The sequence below is a fragment of the Hipposideros armiger genome, unplaced genomic scaffold (assembly GCF_001890085.2).
Source record: "Hipposideros armiger isolate ML-2016 unplaced genomic scaffold, ASM189008v1 scaffold_16, whole genome shotgun sequence".
Classification (NCBI taxonomy): domain Eukaryota; kingdom Metazoa; phylum Chordata; class Mammalia; order Chiroptera; family Hipposideridae; genus Hipposideros; species Hipposideros armiger.
In genome coordinates this window covers 5,529,706-5,554,380 of record NW_017731366.1, presented here as the reverse complement: position 1 = coordinate 5,554,380, position 24,675 = coordinate 5,529,706, and the positions used below count along the sequence as shown (strand labels likewise).

The following is a 24,675-nucleotide window of genomic DNA, read 5'->3' as shown; positions in this document are numbered from 1 at the left end:
GTAACTAAAATGCTGATTTGGGCAGCTGGCTTTGTATGCTTACCTCCCAAAGTAGGGTCTGGAAACAGTTCTGATTAAATTCATTGTACTAATGACTATAAACTCTTTCTATGAGTAGGATAATAATTGCTACGCTAATTGTTGCCCTGAAAGTTGCATAACTACAGTGAAGCCATTAGATAATAATATATGATTGTCTTAACTGTATGCATGTGTGCTGACATTTAGGAGGTTATCTGAAGTCAGTTTCTATTTTTCTATATCCATATCTATATCTATAGATAGATAGATATAGAGATGTATAATAGTCTATTAAAATGAGAATATTACTCCTAGTGCACAAAAGTGCTTGCTTATGATTATTGATATGCAGTCTTCAGAATATCTGAACAGAAATACATGAAGACATATTCTTTAGCTTAATGCTACCCTCAAATTACTGCCTGGGAGCTGTTTTTTTCCCCCCCATTTTCAAATTCAATCTTATATTACAGTTATTTATGCATCTTTCTCGTCTCCTCAACTAAACTAGTCTTCTGAAGTCAGAAGCTGTATTTTATAAAACCTGTAGATTCTATACAAAACCCAAGTCATGGTATACTCAGACAGACAAATGTATTTAAGAACCACCTGGAGTTTATTTTACAGTCATCATACAAAAATATACCTTTGTACAGTTAGTTGGAATGTCTTTTTAAAAAAAATAATTTTAAATGGCAATGATGGAAGGCACATTACCCAAAGCTAACTACCTGCAAAGGGTATATCCTAGTCCCCAAAAATGCTCTTTGTAAACTAGAAATTTAAATATTTTTAAATATATACTGGAATCTGAAATTTTAACTACCTCTACTTCAATATTCTGTTGGCTGCTCCAGAACTGTTGGCCATAGTTACCTAGTATCAGGAACATAAAGCTAAACACATTTCACTATAATCTTAATACATTGCAATTTCTGAAGACATGTATTTGAATGGGTGTTTTACTGTAGGATTCCTCCATAAAAATGCATGCAAATAAAATAACAGATTGCAGGCCTGGATATATTCTGATTTTGCAAGAAGTAGAAATGCTTTCAAATGAGCTTCCTCACCTAGTGAGCTAATTTTAATTTGTTGATCATATTTCAAACAGAAAGTTAAGATTCACCTAGGAATAGTAGTAACAATGCTTTTATTGTGGTGAGGAGATTGAATCAGATCATGTATCATTATTTGTAACAATTTCTTATGTTTTCTACAGGTGGATAAGTGGAGCAGCTGTGGTCAACGCATTTTATTCTGCAAGCAGAAATCAGATGGGTAAGGTCTATTCCTCAATAATTCTTTAATATCCCTTTATTATTTCCAACCTGTAGTGAATTGCATGACCAGCTTATAATATTCCCCATAAAAGCACAGCTGAGGCTGAGATGCTGATTTATTAAATATACTCCTTGTGAATAAATGCATTTAGGTACCTCTTTTCACTATTATTGCAAAATTTAAATTAGTACAAATCACATTAAATAGGGGTTTTTTTACAGTATTTTGTAGCTAAATGGTTTATCTTATTTCTAAGTACTTTTATTTTATTTCTAAATACTTTTCAAAAGTCCCTTATATCTCTATGACATTGTATTGACTGTAGGACTTCCTAAGCATCAGCATCTTAAAATGGTGTAAGGTTCCAATAACCAACTTTTCAGAGATTTAATTTTCTTGGCAGTTCTGTATGCTGGCTCTGGTGGAAATGGTCCTGTTCCATATCACCATGTTTGTTTTTTTCTAGAAGACTCTAAAGGGCTCAGAAAGTTGAAAAGTCAATTATGTTAGAGTGAACCATGTGAAATTATATTTACTCAACCACTGTTAGCCAAAAGAGGGGAAAAAATTTATATGTTCACTAATAACAATATGGCAGAAATATGCATAGAAATTTATACATGAGTGAATGATATAATGAATAGCGAAATGGCTTATTATAACTAAGATATATTTTCTTCTTTGCCTGGGAAGTCCCTGACATCTTTAAACTCTCTTAAATATCATATAAATGGGCCAATTTTCCATAAGGGTTTTTAATATCCAAAAAGGAACCAACTGATTTAGTATTAGCAGAGGCATTCTAAACAGCATAGCCAGCTCATCCAGGCGTACTCTGTCCAGGCATTTATTTCTAAGTGGGATCAAGGATCAAAAGGAAAGATAATTTCAGCATTATTTAAACTACTCTTTTTGTATCTCAGAGTCTGCCCTTGGCATCATTTTTCTTGAATTCTGTTACTAATTAGATTAGAAATCATGAAAAATCCTGCCATATTTTTACCATTGGTTAAAAAATAAACTTTAAAAGAAATGATAAGCCTTATTTTATTTTAAAGTTAGATTATACCTTTCCCCATTGCTTTTAAACCTAGGAAGAGTTAGATTAAGAATTAAGTTAATTTAAGAAGTTATCTACATTTTCTTCTAGTATTTTTATTTATGGTTTTTATTTTTGGAGTAAATCTTTAATCCAGCTGGAATTTACTTTGGTATGTGACATGAAAATGAATTATTACCAGAAAAGGTTGCCTTCATATAACGTGTAGATAATAAGAAAGGCATGTGCACAGGGTTAAAATCAACTAGCTCAAAGTCTAGGCTGATACATTTCACAGCTAATGAAACAATAACCGAAACTCGGACCAGATCCTGTTTAATGATCAACTCAGAGCCCATGCAGTCTATCCTCTGCATTGTGGTCCTAGAAACCTTTTCTTAGAAATGTCTTTATCACTGGAGAGTCTTCACTTTGAGGACCCCTTTTTGGTATTTAGTTATTCTGTCAGTGTAAGATATAGTTCATTCTGGACTTGGACTTAAACAGGATAATTAACTTTAATGGGATCCCAAGGCAAAGCAAGGCAGCCCGGACTTTGGTTCTGCCTTAGGGCTGACCAAGGGCTAGAACTTCATTTTAATCCGGCTCAGGAAGGGCCCTGGATCCTATCAGACCTAGTGCTGAGTCATCCCAACAAGTCATCCCAACTGAGAGACCCTCTGTACGACCACCCCACCATGTTCTTTCCTTCATCCCTTCTCTAGAACAGGTCAAGACAGGACTTTGTTTGGCTCTGATTTACCCTATATTCTTGGAAATGGCTCAAAATTAGTCCACATCAGAGATTCTCTGATCAGGAAAGACCTGGTTTGAAGGTATTAAACTCATTTTGTGTTTAATACCTTCAAACCACACAAGCACACAGCGAAAAGAAAAAAGTAAAAGTGGCCTAACATTTCACCAAGTAGACAACTGTCCTCTGAATAATCAAGAATTGGCTATAATAAACATTCTTAATATATAAGAAAGACCTTTTAAAGATTCTTAAGATAAATTCATCTGATGGAAATTTGAAATTCGAGAAATTCTTAACCTCTTTTCATATGCTTGTCTGCTAATAATAGCAGTTCAGAGAAGGGGAAAGTGTCAAGCAAGAGGAGAAATCTTTGACATGAATTTTCTCTTTGAAAATTCATTATCTTAACTAAAAATAATTGAAGATCCTATCTTCAACTTTCTTGTTGATAAAAGTGTGTGTGTGTGTGTGTGTGTGTGTGTGTGTGCGCGTGCGCACGTGCGCACACAGGTGCCCACTAAATATGTAACTTTTGCAACACTGACTTGATGGATTTGGTATCATTTACTACATTGTATTACAAAATTAGAATTGGTATGGAATAGCATGTGTCTTATAAATTACCCTCCCACCCTCACACGAATACCTTATATTAGATTGCATGATATTAAACTGGTCTTTTTATGTTATGGTAAAAAAGAACTTGTTTTATTGTCATATAAGGAGTTATTCATATTAATAATTTCTACTTTTTAATTCAATTCCCACCACTTTTTGTCATAACTCATACATGTAGGCTACATTCCAAATTTTATGCACCTCCACCACTTCACATCAGTAAAAAAATTCAACTTCCAGGATAGGAAGTTACACCGAAAGTGTTTAATTTACTGGTTCCTATTCCTTGTGTATTCGTTCCATTGAACTCGGGGAACGATTCATGCAGGTAGGAAAGCTGCACTTGAATGTTTTGTAAATGTTTCTCTGTAAGTTCAGGCACTATTCAGGCATCTTCTTAAACCTGAAAGTCTTATCCAAGTATATGATCAAGTCAGAAGATAAATCTTAAGGCTGCTGCATTCTCTTTTTTCATTAATAATAAAAAATTAAAAAAAAACTGTTTATCTTTAGGAAATCTATGCATTATTTATATTTAGTGTATTCAGCCTGGGTGGTCTACAACTGCTTTGAGATAATTAAATTTTCTAAAGCTATCTTGTTCGTTTTTAGGAGTCTTATTTTCAGACTTGAAAATTAAGAATAAATATTTCCAAACATACTCCTATTCCATTTAATATAAAAAAGAATATTTAATTTTTTTCTACAAAAAAATTGATTTTATCCAATTGCCATCTTGAGCTTTATATCAAAAAATTTTAAATTAAATTGTTTGCAGCCTTAGAAAGATAAACTAGAGACGTGAGGGGATGGGGTAGGGAGAAACAGTCCTTTGTTTCATGAACCAAGGACTTATTTAATTAACTAACTTGTTGACATCCATGAACATAAAAAATCCATGACTTAGCAGTTGGTTATTATCAACAGTTGTGAAGTCTACTAGTAACAGTGATAAGGCTAATGGGGAAAATCATCATCATAGAGATTTAGCTGACAGAGTAAAAGGGAAAGTCATAATTTGCAAAGCAGAACTTGAAAACTAGTATTTAATCTGAGCCATAAAAATCTTATCACTTGTCTGAAGAATGGCTTATCGGGTATAATTAAAGCAGCAGGATCTTTACAGTTAATGTTTAGTCTTGTTACCATGTTTCATAAGAGCATTTTGTATAATGGGTGGATTTTAATCAAAGTACATAGTGTGGGAGATAGTGTTCACTTTAAGTTAATATAGTACTGTACATAATTTTTAGGTAGAAGCTAAAAATAATTTCTCAGCACTTTTGATAGCTCAGGCAGCTACATGTGAGGTATAACTTTCATCAAAATTCACCAAAGTGTTTATTTTTTTATTATTATTTCATCATTTTGAAGGTTATGGCAACTTTACAGATTTTTATTTTTTAAGGCCTAGAGAGCACTTAAATTGCCCAGTGTGTTTTAAAGTCTCATCCGTACATATCTAATAATTATCCCTGAAACATGTGTAAGGCTATGTCATAGTCACCCCACCAGAAAGACAAAGAAACATTATTTTCTACTCTGTGTGAAGTAGATCTTAAATTTCTTCAAATCAGAGCCCGCCTTGTATATTCCTGGTATCCCATATAGCAATGGCCCAGGGCTTTGTGTGTAATAGATGTTATACTAATGATTTTATTATAGAACATACTGTTTCAGTTATTCAGTGAATACTAGAGTTTTAAAACATGAAAAATAAAATTACTAAATTATGAGTGTTATGAGGAAAGGGGAGGCCATGAGGGAGACAAAGAAGTGGGGGAGGACCCTGGAGTTAGGGCAGGAAAAAGATTCTGTGTTTTGTTGGAGAGCAGTGATAAGCCATCCAGGGTTTTTCCGCAGAGGAGTGGTAATGACCAGAGTTGCACCTCAACCTGGCTGCAGGATAGATTGGATATAGGATAGATTACAATTGGGTGAGACAGGAAGTGGGAAGACCAATTAGGAAATTAATTCTTTATTTTTTTAATATATATATTTTAATTGGGGATTATTGGGGAACATTGTGTTTTTCCAGGACCCATCAGCTCCAAGTCAAGTAGTTGTCTTCAATCTAGTTGTGGAGAGTGCAGCTCAGTGGCCCATGTGGGGATCGAACCAGCAACCTTAGTGTTATGAGCCTGCACTCTAACCACCTGAGCTAAGCAGCCGCCCCAGGAAATTAATTCTTAAGGCAAGGAATGAGAGTGTGAACTAGGATGGTGGCAGTAAGACTGATAGGAGAAAAACAGCAGAGATGCTACTGGAAGGAAAGGATATGATCTGGCCTTTTCCTAAGTAGACTATATAAGACTTTGTAAAAGAAAGGAGGCATCTGCAATAAGTAGAAAATGTTCACTTTGGGTGAATTGAGACCCTTCACATGTCATTAACAGAAACAATAGTCAAGAGAGTGATGACTTAGAGGGGGAAATGAGGAGTTTGATGTTTGACACACGAAATTTAAAGAGTTAGTAAGACACCTAAGGGTAGAAAGTTAGCAAGCTAATGGAGATGTCAGGGTAGACATATAAAAATTGTTATTTTTTATTAAAGTCTTTAGGACACCATAGTAAATTCAGTTATTCATTCGTTTATTATTGGCTATTCACTTATTCAACACATTTTCTAAGCACCTGGAATGTTCCAGGCACCGTTCTATTTTTAGGTGCTGGAGATAGTGAACTGAAGAAACAAATGAACTAAAAACAAACAAACATGTACGGACACAAAAATCTCTGCTTTCAGAGAGCTAGTAGTTGGGGTGTGGGGTGTGGGGCAGTCAAGAAGAAGGGGGACAACAACCATAACTAATGAAATAAACAGTCATAGACCTTGATGAAAATAAAATACCATTATGTGATTGGGGCATACATTTGATTGACTGTTTACCTAATAAGTTATGGTACATGGATAAAATGTTAAAGATAACATTGAAAGTAATACTCGTGTTATTAAGAGGCTATTTCTCCCAAATATTCACAATGAGAAAAGAGACCTCCTAAGTGAAGATGATCCTTTCTCCTTGCTTCTAAACTCCTTAGAGCAGAAAACAATCTAACAGAGGCTGTCAAGTGAATTGTGATTATAAATCATAGATTATGGTGGTGATCCAGGACGAACTCTTCATTGTCATCAATAATAAAAGACCTGCATTTATTTCTATCACGAAATATTTTTGTATATAATTAGGTTCAACGGAAACACTGGAAAAGAGCTTGGCAGGCAACAGCCAACCCCAGGCCTGCCTGCCGTCACAGAATAACACCGTATATGATGCTTAACCGTCTTCTTTCCCTGTAGTCTTCCCGGCTGGCATCCTGCAGCCCCCTTTCTTCAGCGCCCAGCAGTCTCACTCCTTGAACTATGGCGGCATCGGCATGGTCATAGGACACGAAATCACCCACGGCTTTGATGACAGTGGTAAAGTGCAGTTGGCCTTCCTTTGATTGAGACATAGCCTAATAAAACTGATTAAAAATTACTATAATTTATCAATACAAAAACACATTTATTCACCCGCATATCACTATCCTAATAATCACCACACTTTTAGTGTTCCTTATAAAGTGTCACTTAAGAAGATCAGAAATTTCTAATAGTGAGATAAAAAATGTGAGCTTCTCACTCTGATATAATAAAGCAAATATTCCCATTGAGAAAACACCAGTGATAAGATTTGGCTTTATTTCATGATTGTTTATGTTTTATCTCTCCAGACTTTTAGAGGGCAGCGTTCATGTGTTAAAATCAGACATAAAATTAAACAGAAAGATGTCCATAGCCATAAGACTCTTAAACTGCTGTGGTTAGGGATTTCTTCCTTTTTTTTTTTTTTAATCTTATACTTGCAGACAGTAGGCACTTAAATGTTGATATGCTGCAAAATAGATTTTTGATTGGCAAAATAGATTTAGAGTTCCACTGATATTTGACAGGAATATAAATAAATACAGGAGATATGTAAAGAGGTGATAGTTGAAGGTATGACACAGATTGGTTTGTAAGTGGATGAGAAAGAATAACAGTTCCTCTCATTATTTGTCCAATTTTATGTTCTCACAGTAGTATTTCAATTCTTGCCATTTACATTAAAGATATCTTATTGTAATTCTTGATACAATGAGTTCTTGTTTTACTTAAACAAATATAGGCAGACATTTTAACAAGGATGGAGACCTCGTTGACTGGTGGACTCAGCAGTCTGCAAATAATTTTAAAGACCAATCTCAGTGCATGGTGTACCAGTATGGAAACTTCTCCTGGGACCTAGCAGGTGGACAGCATGTATGTCATCAGCATTCTCTTGAAAAGTTTTAGATGCGGTCAATCATACTTAAATTGCTGATACTTTTCTTAACAATCAGAATACAGTCAAGGGCCTTGAAGCATATGTTCTGCTTTATTTTTTAACAGCTCAATGGAATGAATACACTGGGAGAAAACATTGCTGATAATGGCGGTATTGGCCAAGCATACAGAGTGAGTCATAATATTTTCTTCCCATTTTAGTGGTTGGGGTATATATTTATCATATTTAATCATTTGTGTAAAGCCTTTTGCAAAGGACGTATATCATGTAAGCAGTACATGATGAAAATGGAAATTACGAGGAGAAAGAGGATTGTTAACGTGCTACCCGGCAGCGGCAATACAGTTGTGACTGAGCTAAAGACAAGGAGCTGAGGAGAAGCGGAAACATCAACAGAAATGAGGGGATATTAAGGTCCACAGAGGAGGCAACCTTTTCCTAAGAAATAATCTCTGAAATACATTTATTACAAAAGATGTTCCATTATAAGGATTACTTCAGTCATTGATCAATGTACTGAATAGGACCCTCAGTTTCACAACAGGTGAAGCAGTATGTGGAAACCATAATCAGCGATATCCACAGGCATAATAGTAAACCACAGTCCAGTTACAATGATGCAGTGAGGGACTCAGTGACACAATTTCAGCATGTGGCCTTTTAGTCATCCAAGCTATTATAGCCAGCGGAGTTTGTCAGGAAGCATTCCTTAGGAGCTCCTTTAGCCTTGCATTCATTTTTGCATTTGAGGGCTTTCCTGTGTATTTGCCACAATTCTCAGTGCTGAAGACACAGCTGCAAACCCTCCATAAAAGCTGACATTATTTGATGGTTTAAATAAGAAATAAAAGATGGTCTAGGAGATGCTAGATGCACAAGAAAAGGTAGGGATTTTCACAAAGAGTGGAGGAATGCTGGCCTTGGAAGCAACAATGAGGAGGGAAGGTAATTTCCAACGCTTCTCCCAACCCTGAGATAGCCCAGATGTGGACGCACCAGCGGAGTCCACTGGAGAGGGTACAGGGGACAAGGTGTCTCCAGGAGAGAATCAGACTTCTCTAAGGAGAAGATGGACCGAGTGTTCCATGGATGGATGAGGATGTAGGACTGTTTGTTCACCATAGGAAGGTTTGGGTTCGAGGGTAGAAGAGCCTCAGTGGTTGGGTCAGGAAAGAAGAAGCATCAGAGCAGTTGTGGGAGAGATGGCTGGTGGGGCCGGTCACTTGGCGGAACGTGGATGATCAGAGTGTGAGGCTTGGAAGATTAGCTGGCTGCCAAGTTTCCAAAAGAACGAATCCCAGCCACACCCCAGGAGATGGTAGATTACTGCTTCTTTGAATGCTTGGTAATTTTTTCACTGGGTGCCTGATATTTTACCTCTTTGGGTGCTGGATATTTTTGTTTTCCTATAAATATTCTTGAGCTTTATTCTAGGACACAGTTAAATCCCTCAGAAATGGCTTGATCCTTTTGGATCTTGCTTTTACAACTTGTTAGATGAGACTAGGAATGTAATCAAAAGAGAGTTATTTTCCAGTGCTGACACAAGACCTGGCTATGTGAATCTTGAGATCCTTCATTTTTGCCAGGTGTGAGTACCAGGCATTCTTATCTCTAATCCTTGTGCTTAGCTCCTTCCCTAGTCCCGGTGGTTTGCTCATATGCATACTCACATAGGCAGCTGAATACCAGAGGGGGCCATCTGATCTCTTAAAATCCTCTAATCTGTTCAGCTTTCTCCTCTTCAGTACCCTGTCTTGGTATCCCTGAACTCTCAGTTCCTTCTCCCCAACTCAAGGAGCCCCATGGACTCTGATTGGGTTTCCCTCCTCTGCATTGTAGCCTAGATACACTCAAGCAATAGGCTGGGGCAATCAGATCTCTCCTTATTTGTTTACCACCTCATAGAGATCACTCGTTTTTCCTGATGGCCAGTATCATGTGAGCCATTGTCTCACATATACTTGTCCATCATTTGGTTGTTTGAGCAGGAGGATAAATCCAGTCCCTATCACTCCAACTTGCCTGGAAGCAGAAGGCATTGGGACTCTTAATACTCCCATGGTTATTCTAATATGCAGCCAGATTAAGAATCACTGCTGTAAAACTCCGGCCAAAATCTGGCTTCAGTGGACTTCCGTGGAGATCCGCCCCTAGAACAAGTACAGAATTATTATAATGAAGCAAATCATGGTTGTGCAAATACTTTATTATACATGAAATCATAACATTTAATGCCTATCCCCTGCTAGATGGTGAACTCCCTAGAGTGAGCAGGCTCAGGGATCCCCCATTTACCCAGCATCTTTACATAGTAGAGACTCACTAAATCTATGATAATGGCAAGTAGAAAGAAGGGAAATATATCTTTGGCTTATCTCATTGATCACTTTCTTTTATATTGAATTGGAAGTGATATATCTCAAAAAGTTTGTTGTCAATCCATTTCTTAATATACTTAGTAGAAGAAAACTACATTTTTCAATAGTTTCCATAAATCCTTAAGAATTGAAATCATTTTCTGACATTCAAGTAATCTAAATTCTTTCTTCCTAATGTAACTGAGGTTCAGTTTTGCCTAGTGCTCCGGGTGCCAAAATAATTGCTCATCCTTATTTTTAGAATCATAGGATACTAGGCCTCTAAGTGATCTTAAGAGAATCCCTTGACTTTTGGCAAGAATCATTCAAAGTCTGGTGTGAGTATATTTTGCTAAGAGTAATAACTAAGCTAAATATAGCAATTACAGACTCCTCTGGCAATCCATTCATCCAACTAGCTGGACTTATCTGTCAATAGAACAACATTTAGATAAGTGTTTCATTGCTTATTTAAGGCATCCATTCATTCAACTGACGTTTATTGATCATCTGACATGTGTTAGCCTCTTGTCATTTGTTAATCAGTAAACTGTTCTTTTCAGAACATTTATAAACAAATTCTAATTTTCCTTCTAATCCATGAAATAGTTGTAGGTTGTCATATCTAAATATACTATTATGATGATTCTGATACAAAAGGTTAATTATTTGGTTACATGGTGTGTGTGTGTGTGTGTGTGTGTGTGTGTGTGTGTGTGTGTGTAAATTTGGAAATTATAAACATCATGTTTCTGTTTCATCAAATGCCTAGGCCTATCAAAATTATGTTAAAAAGAATGGCGAAGAAAAATTACTTCCTGGACTTGACCTAAATCACAAACAACTATTCTTCTTGAACTTTGCCCAGGTATTGTATCTTTCTTGATTGATAGATACGAAAATCATTTTGAATTATAATTTTATAGTAAGTTAGATATTGCATGCTGAGTTTTCTTGTTTTAATCAATTATGGCAGATGGTTTGACTTGACGAAATTTCACTGCGTGTAACAGACTGTCGGGTCATATTAATGATAATTATGCTCCTGGTTGCCTAGCTTTGATCCTTATTTAAAGAGTAAGTTGTTGAGGAATACAGAATTCCAGTTTAATTTTTACAATAGGAAGTTTACTTTTCTCCCTGCCTGCCCAAACACGTGACCCTTGATTAAACCTAAGCACACTGCTTTTCTTTTTCTATTCCTGTCTCTAGGTATGGTGTGGAACCTACAGGCCAGAATACGCCGTCAACTCCATTAAAACAGATGTCCACAGTCCAGGCAGTTTCAGGTGCGTGGGTTTGAACGGCAGTCAAGGTGCTCTAATATTGGCTCCATTACTTCCAGTTTTGGAAATTAGCCTTTTCTCACTCTGATTCTATGACATTTGGATATCTAGTAGTTTGTTTGTTTGTTTTAATTTTGAGGGTTACAGATAGGGTCAACAGAACACATCAGGGTAAATGTCACATTTGCACAAACATAGCCTTTACTGCTCTTATCCTCAGAATACACATGACTTAGGCTCAGTGCTTGATGGATTCCAACAAAGATGTCACCTCAGAGCAGTGGCTCTATTTAAAGCTAGCACACAGACATTTCTAAGAGGTTGTGAAGGGTTTAGTCCTAGGACCAATGAGTAGCTAGCTGTTCCAAAGAAAGATTACCATTTGACAGAAAGGGAAACTTTCTGGTAGTGAGAGGTTGTCTGATATGGAATAAAGTTATCCCCAAAGCTCCAGGAGAGAGTACCTTGAAGTAGAGATCAGGGAACAAACCCATCAAGGACGCTGGCGTAAAATGCTCTGCAGAGTAGAAGGTATCTAAAGTCCTTCCCAAATCAGAAAACCTAAGAGACCATGGATTGAAAGAGAATCACTCTAACCGACATTTGAATGTTATAGCCTAAATCCTTACGTATCCATCTTAAGACTAAAATCCTAGTGCTACCCCTTCCCCAGGTACTATAACACATCATCACTGATTTGCTGATCAACAACAACCCTCTCAGGCAAGAATGTCTGCCAAACAAGTTTAAAATTCTGTAGGATAGTTGGCAAACAGAGTTTGAGAACCAAAGAGATACCACTGGGATGAATTTTAAAAGCCCTTCTTAAATAAACATGAACAGAGTGCCCATATCATTCACTCCTAGGGAAAAATCACATTCAATTGTGAAACAATAAAATATCACATTTAAAAATTAAAGAATGTACTCATCTTGTTCTACTGTCATCCTTGTCGTCATCATCATTTAGTATTTGCCTTAACAGTTCTTTCAAAATTTATTCAGTTTACTGTATGTCCGTTGTGTGTATAATCCAAGCAAAATTTAGTCTTTGCTAGGGTATCCACTGCTTTTTTTGTCATGAGCAACTTAAGCCACTGGATCAATTGACATTATGGTTTATCCAAGTAACTTTTAATTTCAATTTTTAAAAGTTGTCTTTTTTATCACTGAAGTCTTTGGAAGTTAAGGTGTAAGAATCTACTGAGGATAACAGAGAGCAATTATAAGCTTAAACTACTATAACAATCTAATTTTTTGAAGCTCTGCCCTGCATATCCTCATGAACTAAAGCATATATCCATTAAAACCTAAGTGAATTTAAGTAATATTATTGTAATATCCGGTACATCTGGTGTCCTCAGAGAATAGGGGTTACAAATTAATTTTTTGATGGCTGAAATTTGTCTCTTGAGTATTAACATTTTTATCTTAGCCACTGGATTAAAATTTCTGTGTTTAAAATACATTTTCTACCTTCCTGCCCTACTAACACGATATCCTGAACAAAACCTAACCTTTCTTTTTTTTCAATGATACAAACTGTTGTTATGACTGATAGCTATGGTTTCGCTGTTTATGAGTTTAGTGAAGCCCTCAGAGCCTAGAGTGTAGGGAGCTATTTATTCCTACACTGAAGAGCTACCAATGGTGATACTTTAGACGTTTCATTTTGGCATTTTATTAGGGTTTTCTGTTTGTTTCTTTCTTCCCAAGTTCTCTTTCCTGTTACAACATTGCCTGCTTTTGGCTGTCCCATTCTGACATTCTAATTAACTCAGAAAACATATTCTTATACTTGTATGGAAAAAATGAATGCGAGCTTTGAAGTAAGAAACATTTGAGTTCCAACCAGGCCTCTGCCACTTTCGAACTGTTACTTAGCCTCTGTGCCTCAATTTCTTGATATATAAAATGAGAACTAAATTATTATGAGAGTTGCTAGGAGGATTAATATTAATGTATCTGAAGTGCCTATTACATACGTGTGTTTGAAAATTAGTACTAGGATTGGTTTTAGATAAAAGAATGAACAGAATAAGAATTTCTGTGAATAAAGTATGTAGACTTTGTAACATTCAGTGTTAGCTGACAGTAAAGGGCTTTTTGTTGTTCATTTCTTACGTCTGGATAGTTCAGAATGTCAGTAACTTATTACTCACTGGTTAAGTGATATGTAGGTAAATATGTAACTGGTTTCTACCACCAACTTTATACTGAAAACAATTTTATTATAAATATGTAGAATTTTTTATTTGCAAAAGATTTATTTATTATAAATATGTAAAATTATTTGCAACTTTCATTTTCTTTGTTCTAGCCCAAAAGATGTCTCTCTGACTATTTTTCATTCAAATTAAAAGGAGTATGTGTTGTTGTGGTTTTCTTTTTTGAAGGGTAAATGGAATGCCAACCTTTCGTCAAGGAAATTATTTTCTCTGGAGGTAAAGGGATTTCCTTGGCAAAAGGTTGAGGTTACATTTAGTTTTGGAAACAGTCTGCTTCCTGGCTGGATAAAGTAAAATGTATTTTTTAAGGGACCTTAAAAACTAAGAGACATTGAGTTGCTATTGAAAAATTGAGTCTAGTGGTTTATGCAGAAATTTCTGAAATAGCGAAGCATATGTTCATCAATGTGAACTTACTTTAAAAGAATTATGAACATTAATTAATGGTAAAGATTGGATAGTTTATTCATAAATGAATGTAGTTAACTAAAAGAATTATGAACATTTATTTATGGCAAAGATTGGATAGTTTATTCATAAGTGAATCTAGCTAGCCTTGTAGCCAAGTCATTCATTTAAAAGCAGTAACAAAAGGTTATCAGAGGACCCATTAATTGCAAAAAGCTCATATACGTACATAATTCAAAAATCCAGTTAATTGCAGACAGGAGTAGTCAGACAAGTTATAGGATGCAAAGTCCATTTTTAGTTACATGATGTTCAACTCCATATCTCTTAGATTTTGTTTTTGTTTTTGTGTTTTACAGTTTCAATGAGAAATAATTGACATACATAAATCACTATATAAGTTTAAGGCATACAGCATGATTGTTTGATTTCCATATGTATTATAAAATGATTACCACAATAGGTTCAGCTAACATCCATAACTGGAAGTTTGTACCTCTTTGACCACCTTCTTTCAATTCCCCCTCCCCCAGCCCTCCACCTAGAGATGTTTTTAACACAAGTGATTATTTGCCAAGGGAATAAACAGTAGCGGTAAAATAAAATAGTGTATGTAATAAAGTAAAAAGTTCGAGTAAAAACCACTCTAAGAAATAATCAGTAAAAGCCTTTATTATCTTCTGTTATTATAAACACAAACTCAAAACCTATACAGTTTTCATATAGCATGAAATACATGTAAGTACTCTATGTAATATTAATGAAATATGATTCCACTCTCAGAGGAAGGATTCATTTTTTATTAATAATGTATTCACTCTTTGAGATAGATTGTTTATGTCATATATCCAAAGATTTGGTGTTATAAACAACCAAGCAATAACAAGAGTCCTAGGAAAGTAAACAAAGCCCAGGTACATTGTTAACCTAATCATTCAGAATCAAATGACCTAAGTGACACCTTTGGCTGGAAAGAGAGGAGATAGCATGGAGAGGGAGACCTGAGTGTACATTAGGTCGAGTATTGCTGTATTGCTAACTCTTAGTGGTGTTTTGTGAAGACTTTCTTGTTTGGAGGTGTGGCTTTTTTTTCTTTTAATTTCCTTCATGTTTTTAAGAGAAATGTAGAATTAACTCATGAGTTTGGACATTTTCACTGAAGTACTTGTCCCCATATGATAATATCTAAGACACAACCCTTTGGAAAAAAATTTAATAAAATAAAACCAAAAAAGAGCAACTCTTCTTGTCAGTGGCTCCCAAAACCTTTTTCTGTCTGTTGTCCAGGCGCTTGCCTCCTCAGTTTAAGGAACATACAGGCCACCATGATGACTGTCCCTCAGTCAGTGTGTAGGGCTTCCTAAAGTTGGGGAGGGGACAGATTAAATGAATCAAAGCTTAGAACCTATAAAACTAAAGACCAAAACAAATCCCTGATATCTAAATCATTTTATCCCTACATATATGATTATTTTGGGTCATGTATCAAGTGAATTTCATTTGAACTTCCGGATGTAAGAAATGAAACACTTTTATTATTATTTTTACATCAAAGTAATTCAAGCTCTAAGCTCCCACCTTAAGCCAGGAGGTGAGAAATTTAATTTCAGTACTTTTTGTAGTTATACAGGAGTCCAAAACAAACATGGAAGTCCAGAGATTAGGGAAGAGCCTCCGCCTCGACCCTGCTGTAGTCACTACTGACGGTCTTGCAGCCCGAGGCCTCCATCTGAAGTCAGCAGTCATGAGCAAGGGCCTCAGGGGCTACTGCTCTTGATGTTCAGGCTCCCTGACAGCCACACACCATCCTCTCAGAGGTCCTCTCAGGGCCCTGCTCAGAGTGGAGGCCTATCCTTGTCATTCACACACCCACCATTAGTGGGCCCTCCCCCAGGCTTGGGGGAGCGGACCAGTCTTCTCCCTCTCAAGTGAACTAATAGATATAAATTTTCCATCTCTGGCCCCCACCCATCCTCAAACCTGAACCCCATACCAGGAAGATTCCTTTTAATCTTTCGGACTCCTCTGGGAGTCCTAAAAACCAAAAAAGTTTCCATCTTCCCTGAAGAATAGGGGAGTTGTGTGTGTGTGGGGGGAGGGGTGCGGAGAGGTAGTTGTAATGAGTGACACATTAGGAAGCCACACTTTGAGAAATTCTATATGGATCTTTCTTTCCTAGCATGGGGATAGGGAAAGGAAATGCTTCCTTTCTGCCTTAATTGGCCCATAGTAGCAACTAAACAACAAAAAGTAGTAAGCAATGCTTTTCTTCATAATGCCCTATTTCTTCCTATACATGTCGTCACCGTGATCAAGTGACAGGTTCATGCATCCAGTATGTCATGAGTCCTGCAATACGCAAAGCACTGTGCTAGGCTTTGGGGGTGCCACAGGGAGCAAGGTATGCCTAGCGTTTTGCCCTCAGAGAACAGATCATTGTAAAGTGTGGTAAGTGCTGTGACAGGGCTAGTACAGGTGGGAGGAACTAATTGGTGCAGCATTTGAAGACAGCCTCTGAGGAGCTGTGTTGAAGCAGAGGCATGAAGGCTGAGGAGGAGTCAGCCGTGGGGTCGCCGGGGAGTAACTTGCCAGGTAGTGAGCTTGGCAGGTGCAGCCAGCTCTGAAGAGGGACAGAGCTTCGCCGGTTTGAGACTGGAAAGTGGGTCAGTGTGGTTTGAGCCTAATGAGAAATGGGAAAAGAAACGTACAATGAGGAGGCCGGGAAGGTAGGCTGGTGCGATCAGGGATCAGGACGTTGGAGACTTTGGTGAGGAGGTTGAATTTCCTTCAAGCAAGCCCCCTGGAAGGCTTCCAGTAAGGGAATTCTGGAATTTGATCTAAATTTGAAAGATCGCTCTGGCTGCTGCGTGGAGAATGGGTGAGAGGGGAGAGAAGTGCTAAGATTTATACATGTTAGCACATCTGCCATGCATGGAGAACGCCATAAATTAGAAGTATTCATGTCACTTGCTCCCAGTTGTCCCACTACTCCAGTCTGCTTTGCTTCCCGGCCACCTGCTCCCAAGCCAAGGTGGATATGGTGGATGTTCCCAATGGGAGAAGAGTGGAAGGAGCTGGTTCGGGGTAGATGGGAAGTCACCTTTGCATCACTGTACTGACATGTCTCACCCCTCCAGTGCTGCTTGGTGTCGATAGTGGCTTAGACACTGTTGTTTGGGGCCACAGACAAGAAGAAACGCCTTTTGCCAACCCTTCCCAATTATTCAGGCTGAATCCAGTTTCTGATATTTATGGAGTTCTTTTGGAAGAAAAGAAAATAATTGTTATCGTCTCTATTAAATCAACCAATATCCATTTAAAGTCTATTATATTTAAATTATTGTTCAAGCCCTTTCAAGAGATAATGAAAAATCATGACTTGGTTCTTTGACCCAACTCTTCTTGTGTTAACTGCAATTTCAAATACGAATTATACATTTATTTTACCAACATGTAGAGGATGTTTATAAATTAACCCCCCATGACAACCCTAAGATGCAGGTACTATTATTATAGGCATTTTACAGAAAAAGAAACTGAGGCACAGAGGGACTAAATAAATACAACTCATAACAAGGATTCAAACCCTACAGCCTGTCTTTAAAATCTGTTTTCTGAACGCCTATACTTCATTACCTTTCCATATAAAAATTCTGTTCATGAGAAGAATGCATTCATTCTACCAGTTTCTTTTCTTTTTTTTTTTCCTTTTAAACTATACATTCCAAATTCACTCACTTGGCCTACACAGAGAAATTCTATAGCGCTCCCACATGGTATGGACATGACTCTCAAATGCTGCTGGTGACTTTTGTTTGTTTGTTTCACAGGATTATTGGGACTTTGCAGAACTCCCCTGAGTTTTCAGAAGCCTTTCATTGCCTCAAGAATTCATACATGAATCCAGAAAAAAAATGCCGGGTTTGGTGATCAGAAGAAGCAGGGAAACCCTTGGCTAGACTTGTCAACAGCACAGAAATGGCAAACTCTGTGGGCCACAGAGGACACTAATTTCCTGGGGAGAGTTAAGAGAGATGGGAGCATCATAATAAAAATGAAGTTCGGTTATTCTGGAGAAGGCGTGGAGCTCCGGGTCTAATGTCCATCGAATCAATCATTCCTCACTGTGTAAATAATGCTTACTCTCTAAAGATACTATTACCATTCATTTCTCTTTCTCGTGTGATCTGCCAGTTTGATGTTGTCTCTTGAAAACAGCGTTAACTACTATGTAGAGCAGGATTTCTAATCAAAGGGAGGAAGAAGAGGTCGAAGAACCTTATTGGCACCAAATAGCAGTGACGTGAGAGTTAAAAACTCATTACTGAAGTACTTGTTTTTACTTTTCTTTGCAACATTTATGCTCCTTCAAATCTCTTCCAAAGAATTCTTGTACATATTGGGGCCTTGGGACTGATGGAGTTTTAAACTAGCTGTGCCAACCATTGGTTATTCATTGTGAGATCACTTTATTTTAAGCACTTAGGGCTAAAATGAATGTTGAAAACTGCTTTTTGTTGTACGTGCTTTGACTGATACTGAAATTCTTGAGGCTCCCTGAAATTTTTTAAGCAATTTCTTGATATCTCTCCTCTCTCTCTCTCTCTCTCTCTCTCTCTCTCTCTCAAAACTGGTCTTTTTAAGAGATTTGTAGTAATGTATAAATAATAATTTTTATATTTAATTAACTACATTTATGACTAAGTGATTGTTATAGGTCACCATTGAAGATTGAAGTTTCAGACTGTGATAAATAGTTATGAACCAAAATCTGTAAAGTGATATACAGATGAAAATTTTGAGACTTTTTAAACTTATAAATCATATTGATGAAAAGATTTAAGTACAAACTTTGGGTTAAAAATTGCCATCAGACAGTTGTCTAAAGATACATAAGACCTGTGGTTTACAAGCAGGGTTTTCAAAATTAAATCTGTCCCTGAGGTGGCGATAATAAAAGGGCAAAACTATATCTCTATAGCTCTGCATCTCATCTTTTCAGATTTGTCACCTGATGCAAATATTTTGATAATAAATGGAAATTGTGAATCCATTCCTCACTAAGCCTGTTATGCCAGCCGTGTAGCTTTGGAACTTGCATACCTGAATAGAAATGAGCGGTTTCCACGCCTCTGAGAGACCTGCTTCTGAAATTCTAGCTCGCAGAGTTCTGGGAGGGGGTTGTTTAGTTCCTGATAGGAGATCATCTCTTGAGGCTTTTATGTTCTTCTCCTTTCCTATCCTGTTGACTGGTTTAGTTCATTTCATTACTTGATTAATATTTTACAAAAAAGGTACACTTCCAAGATCTTTATTTTTCCCAACAAAATATGAAAGTGAGGATTTTGTTTTTCCTGTTGGTTGGTTTTACTGCTTGAAAAATGCCCATTTATCTTTTTTTAAAAAAAGTTATTGAAATATAACATATATACAAAAATTTCATAAAGCATACGTGTACAGTTCAATGAACTTTCTTCAACTGAACACAGCCCTGTAACCAGCACCTATGAGAAATAAAACATTACCTACCAGCTCCCTAGAAGTGCCTTCTCCCAACCATCAATCACTTCACTCCACCAAGGACACTACTGCCCTGACTTCTAATACCATACATTAGTTTTGCTTGTTTTTGTCTTTTATGTAAATAGGATCAATCAGCATGCATTCTTTTTTGTCTAGTTTCTTTCAGCATTACATTTGTGAGATTCCTCTATATTTTTGCATTTGATTGTGGATTTTTCATTCTCATTGCTAAATAATCTATTCTGTGACTATTGTGTACAATTCACCATTCCATTGTTGATAGTCACTTGAGAACTTTCCAGTTTGAGGATGTTAGAAATAGTGCGATTATGAACATGCTTGCATATTATCACCTTTTTAACTTGAAATTTTAATGAACTCATTTCCACAAGTGCTTCCAAAGTTATGAATATTGAAAATACCGTTTCAAACTCACTGTGGATATTCTTTTCCTTTCCCCCTTTGTCACTACCACCATTATCATGAATAATTTAAAACATGTGTATATTTTCTTTAAGTAAACTGAAAATATTCCTAAATAATATCAGCAGTTGGAGCAATAGGAGTGGTTAGCTTTGAAGAGAACAGCTGTTTTTAAATGGTTTAATTTCTTTCCTGTCAGAGCAGCAGAAGCCATGAAGAGCTACTAGTACAAATTATAAAAAGGCATAGCTCTCCACTGCTAACTCTAAAAGGTCAGGCTCCCATCCATATGGAGGGCCTTGTGTGACATATCCTTGGGGGAGAGGGGAAACTCTCTAGTGTCTGGATCTCCTGTCTCCAGACATATTAGATTCTCTGAGGCTAAGGGACAGACCAGAGTCAGAAGACCAATACCTCCCCACCCCTCACATATGAGGACATTGTACATAGCACTGGTGTTGAGTTCTGTGGGGCCTTATGGTCTCTCTCAACCACTCCCAGTCATCTGGAGTTGTTCCATCAAGTAAGGCCTATCTGGAATCTCACACATAAATCCAATCTCACCATGGCTTACTCTTGGTCAAGGAAAGAGTTTAGAAGCTGAGACACTGGGTTGGGAGCCGATGTAATTCTGGGATAAGGATAGGAAGATGTTCTCAGCAACACCATTGGTCAGGAGTCTGCCTCTGTGTTGCATTGTCCATGTGGATTCCAGGTGTAAGGTAGAAAGAATGTTATCCAGGGAGAAGATTCCTTTCTTGTAATTCTATTCTGCCATTAATGTCAAGGTGACCTTTGGAATTTTATCTGTTTTCTTGGGCCTTTGCTTTTCTACCTGAAATAAAAGAGAATTAGATTCTACCAATAGTTCTCAGCAAGAGAAGGAGAATGTGTACTGCCTTACACATAATCTGTCCCCCAGTTGAGAACCATTGGATAAGATAATTTCAAAATTCCCGTGTATGTGCCTGAGTCTAATTTGACCACATTTTAGTCCAAAGAAAAGGGCCAAAGTTTTATTTAGTTATGGTCTGTCCTGTTCTCTTAGATTTATCAAAAGCCTTAATTATTCCTGTTGTTACAGATGGTGTTCTCAAAGTAGATAACTTGAAAATAAGACTCTACCCTGTCAAACATGGAAAATCAAAGTTTTATCAGGTCCAGTCTCAAAAATACAAACTAAAACCAGTTTTTAAAATATTATTGCTTTTATGCCAAGTCAGCCCTGTTCTGGCCTTCCCCCACCCCGTTAAACCTCCACAGCATTTATGTCTTGAAAAATGTTCAGGCCAAATGGAGCTTGTATCTCTTTCTTACACTTCCTGCTAGCCAAATTGAATCTTTTTAAAAACGAATGATAATAAACTATTTTACCAATATTTTCTTGTTTTTACCACCCCATTCTTCCAAAGATACCATGGTTTTCTGATTTTAATGCCTTTTCAAAAGTTCACTGAGAAGGTTGTCAAATGCTGTAGAGAGTCACAGGCATAAACAGATGTTTTAGGCACAAACCAAATGTCTTTGTGCACCGTCCCTGGACCGAAGGACTTGACTTTTGGTTGATCAGGTGAAGTGTGGAACTACACGTGATGTCAAAGTAGCACATGTTTATTGCATTCTAATCTTTTCTTTAACAGTGTTTTAATTTCAACACCTTTGTAGTTTGCATTTCCTCTAAAACAGTGAGGAACACTACTTTTATTTTCAACTCATAGCTAAACTACAATGCTTCTATTGTTTGACAAAGCAGATCTTCCAGGTTGTACAAGGGAAGCCTGGCAGAAAAATGAGCACTGGCTCTGCAGGCAATGATGGGCTCTCAGCTTCGGCAGTGTAGAAAGACAAAGTGTAGCCATTGTGACTAATTTTTACATTTCTGGATTTTTTTTTCTTACCCAGAAACTAACAATATTTTTTTCAGGTATCTGCCATGTTAACATCTGACTCTACTATAAATGCGCTTGGTACCATCTCTGTTCCAATCATCTCAAATTATAATGCATCCTAAAAGTTTATATCCAGGAAGACAAAAATGGGGTCAGAACCTGGATTACCTTGGTATAATTCCTTCAACACACGTGCAATCAATACTCTACATCCTCTGACATACAACATCGAAGATATAATGCTCAGATGTTTATGGCTGTTTTATCTATAACATCAAAGAAATAGAAAAAACTAAATAGCAGAAAATGTTCAGATTTGTTCAAAGAAAATATGAAAAGGGTGCAATGTTAGATATACATTATAATATCAATTTTGTTAAAATATCGTTGCATAGAATAAGAGTTGGAAGAATATATGCCAAAAAATTAATACGGGATATTCCTGAGTGGTGGTATTATAGGTGATTCTTAGTTCCAGTTTTCCCCTGCATTTTAAATATTTCTATAGGGTGAAAACATATTTTAAAAGTCATCTAAATTTATTTGCAAGAAAGGAGGAGGTTAGGGAGCAAAGATGGAAGGGAGGGCAATGAGGGGTAAATTGACTGCCAAAGAGAAACATAATTCCTTTAAACTTAATATGTGTTCATTTATTTAAGAAGCTATTCAGTTGGGTTTTTTTTTTTAAGATTTTTATTGGGGAATTGGGAAGGATGGGAACAGTGCTGGGGAATTGGGGGAAGGGGAACAGACAAGTTGCTGTCCTTTTGTTCTTCAGTCTAGTTGTGGAGGATGTTGCTTCACTGGCCCAAGTTGGCACCATCATTGCGTTCTTCCCGGTGAGGCAGATCAGTCGCCAGCTTCTGGACGGCCGCTCAACGGCGGCTGCTGGCCACTCACGCTGGCTGCTGGCTACACACGGTAGCCCATGGCAACCCACTGCAGCAGGGGGCTGCAGCCTACGCCGTTGCCGGCAACGCATGGCAGCCCAGCTCCAGGTTGAGCTGTTGTTCAGCATCTTAGCTGTAGAGGGCAGTGTCACTGTCCCTCACATGTGGGATCCGAACCGGGGCCCTCTGGTATCCCAAGCCAGTTCTTAATCATCGCGCCACTGGGCCAGCCCTCAGTGTGGTATCTTGGACAACTTAGACCCAAGGAATCTGGTGCACTGGATTTTGGTCAGCAGCTCCCTCTCCCACCCCAACAGGCCAGATCTCAGCTTTATGAGGTGGCTTTGACACATACTGCTTAACACAGAGCGCGGGAATTGGGTGGATCTTCTGCTGACTATGTTATAGTGGCTCTGAGAACAAAGCATGTACTCTAGAGGTTTTTTTGGTTTTGTTTTGTTTTTTTGAAAATGCTAAAGTGTTGATTGATGTGGTCATACTTTCCTACCTGGTCTCCTCCCATACAAAACCCTAGTATTTGCCAAACCATGACCAAGGTTAAAGATACAGCTTATAAGTGTGAAACAGAAGCCAGTAGATTACACAGTGATCAGACTAAATGCTTCACCTGGTAGGCACCATGATTTACCTGGGGATCAGATTTACCTGAGGGTACTAAAATTTAGAGGCTGAGCAGGGAGGAGGCAGAAGGATACAGCTAATCCCAGGTGACCACTGTTTATATGTGCTTATACCTGACTTTGGTTACAAATGTGAAAATCAAACTTATGCTGGGTTAGAGATTTTGTTGAGCCACACTACCAAATGTGGGTATGTATGAGTAATTTGGCCTTCTTGCCATGTGTCTGTTGTTGCAGACTGGCTTTCTCCAAAAGAAAGCCATGAGGGTCAACCATACCCAGGCTCAAAGATTTTCTGCTTTCTTCCCAGCAGAAGGACAGGCTCTAACTATAGTCCACATTTGACAAATCCTAGAGAAAACCCATTTGGCTTATTTTGGACACATGCCTACTGTCGATAGTGCGTGGGGGAGTAAGGAGGTTGTAGAAATTATAATCATTAGTCCCCCACAGAGTTAGAGAAGTATAGCTTCCTAAAAGAAGAAAAGCGCCGTTTTTAGAAGAGAAAGGAAACGGATGTCCAAAACACTGGTAATACTAGATACTTCTCTTTTTTTTTTTTTTTAGATTTTGTTAGGGAATTGGGGGAGGGGGACAGCCAAGTTATTGTCCTTCAACCTTATTTGTGGGGGGTGCAGCAGTTTCAGCTCCAAGTCCAGTTGCGCCGCTCAGCTCAAGGTGCTGTGTTCAATTAGTTGCAGGTGGGCATAGCCACCAACCCACGTGGGAGTCGAACCATCAGCCTTGTTAAGAGCATGAGCTCTATCCCCTGAGCCACCCGAGCAGCAGCTCAGCTCAAGGTGCTGAGTTCAGTCTTTAGTTGCGAGCAGACATAGCCCACCATTTCGAACTGGCAACCTTATTGTTAGGAGCACATGCTCTCACCATCTGAGCCATCCTGCCATCTGTTAGCAGCTCAGCGGCAGCTCAGCTCAGGCACAGCCCACTGGCCCATGTGGGAATCGAACCAGCGACACTGTTGCTCAGAGCTCACAC

The 24,675-nt window shown here is 37.7% G+C and overlaps 1 protein-coding gene across 7 annotated transcripts in view; it reads left to right on the top strand.

Moving 5' to 3' along the window:
- The window catches only part of MME (membrane metalloendopeptidase), a 95,714-nt gene extending 74,076 nt beyond the window's left edge, over nt 1–21,638 (top strand). For all 7 annotated transcript variants that reach the window (XM_019627710.1, XM_019627729.1, XM_019627747.1 and 4 more), the window contains exons 17-23: nt 1,244–1,302; nt 7,023–7,142; nt 7,873–8,006; nt 8,136–8,201; nt 11,164–11,259; nt 11,604–11,680; nt 18,144–21,638. In XM_019627710.1, the coding sequence (XP_019483255.1) occupies nt 1,244–1,302; nt 7,023–7,142; nt 7,873–8,006; nt 8,136–8,201; nt 11,164–11,259; nt 11,604–11,680; nt 18,144–18,243 (652 nt within the window). In that variant the 3' untranslated portion in view covers nt 18,244–21,638. The remainder of the gene's footprint in view (nt 1–1,243; nt 1,303–7,022; nt 7,143–7,872; nt 8,007–8,135; nt 8,202–11,163; nt 11,260–11,603; nt 11,681–18,143) is intronic.
- Nucleotides 21,639–24,675: the final 3,037 nt, after the last annotated feature.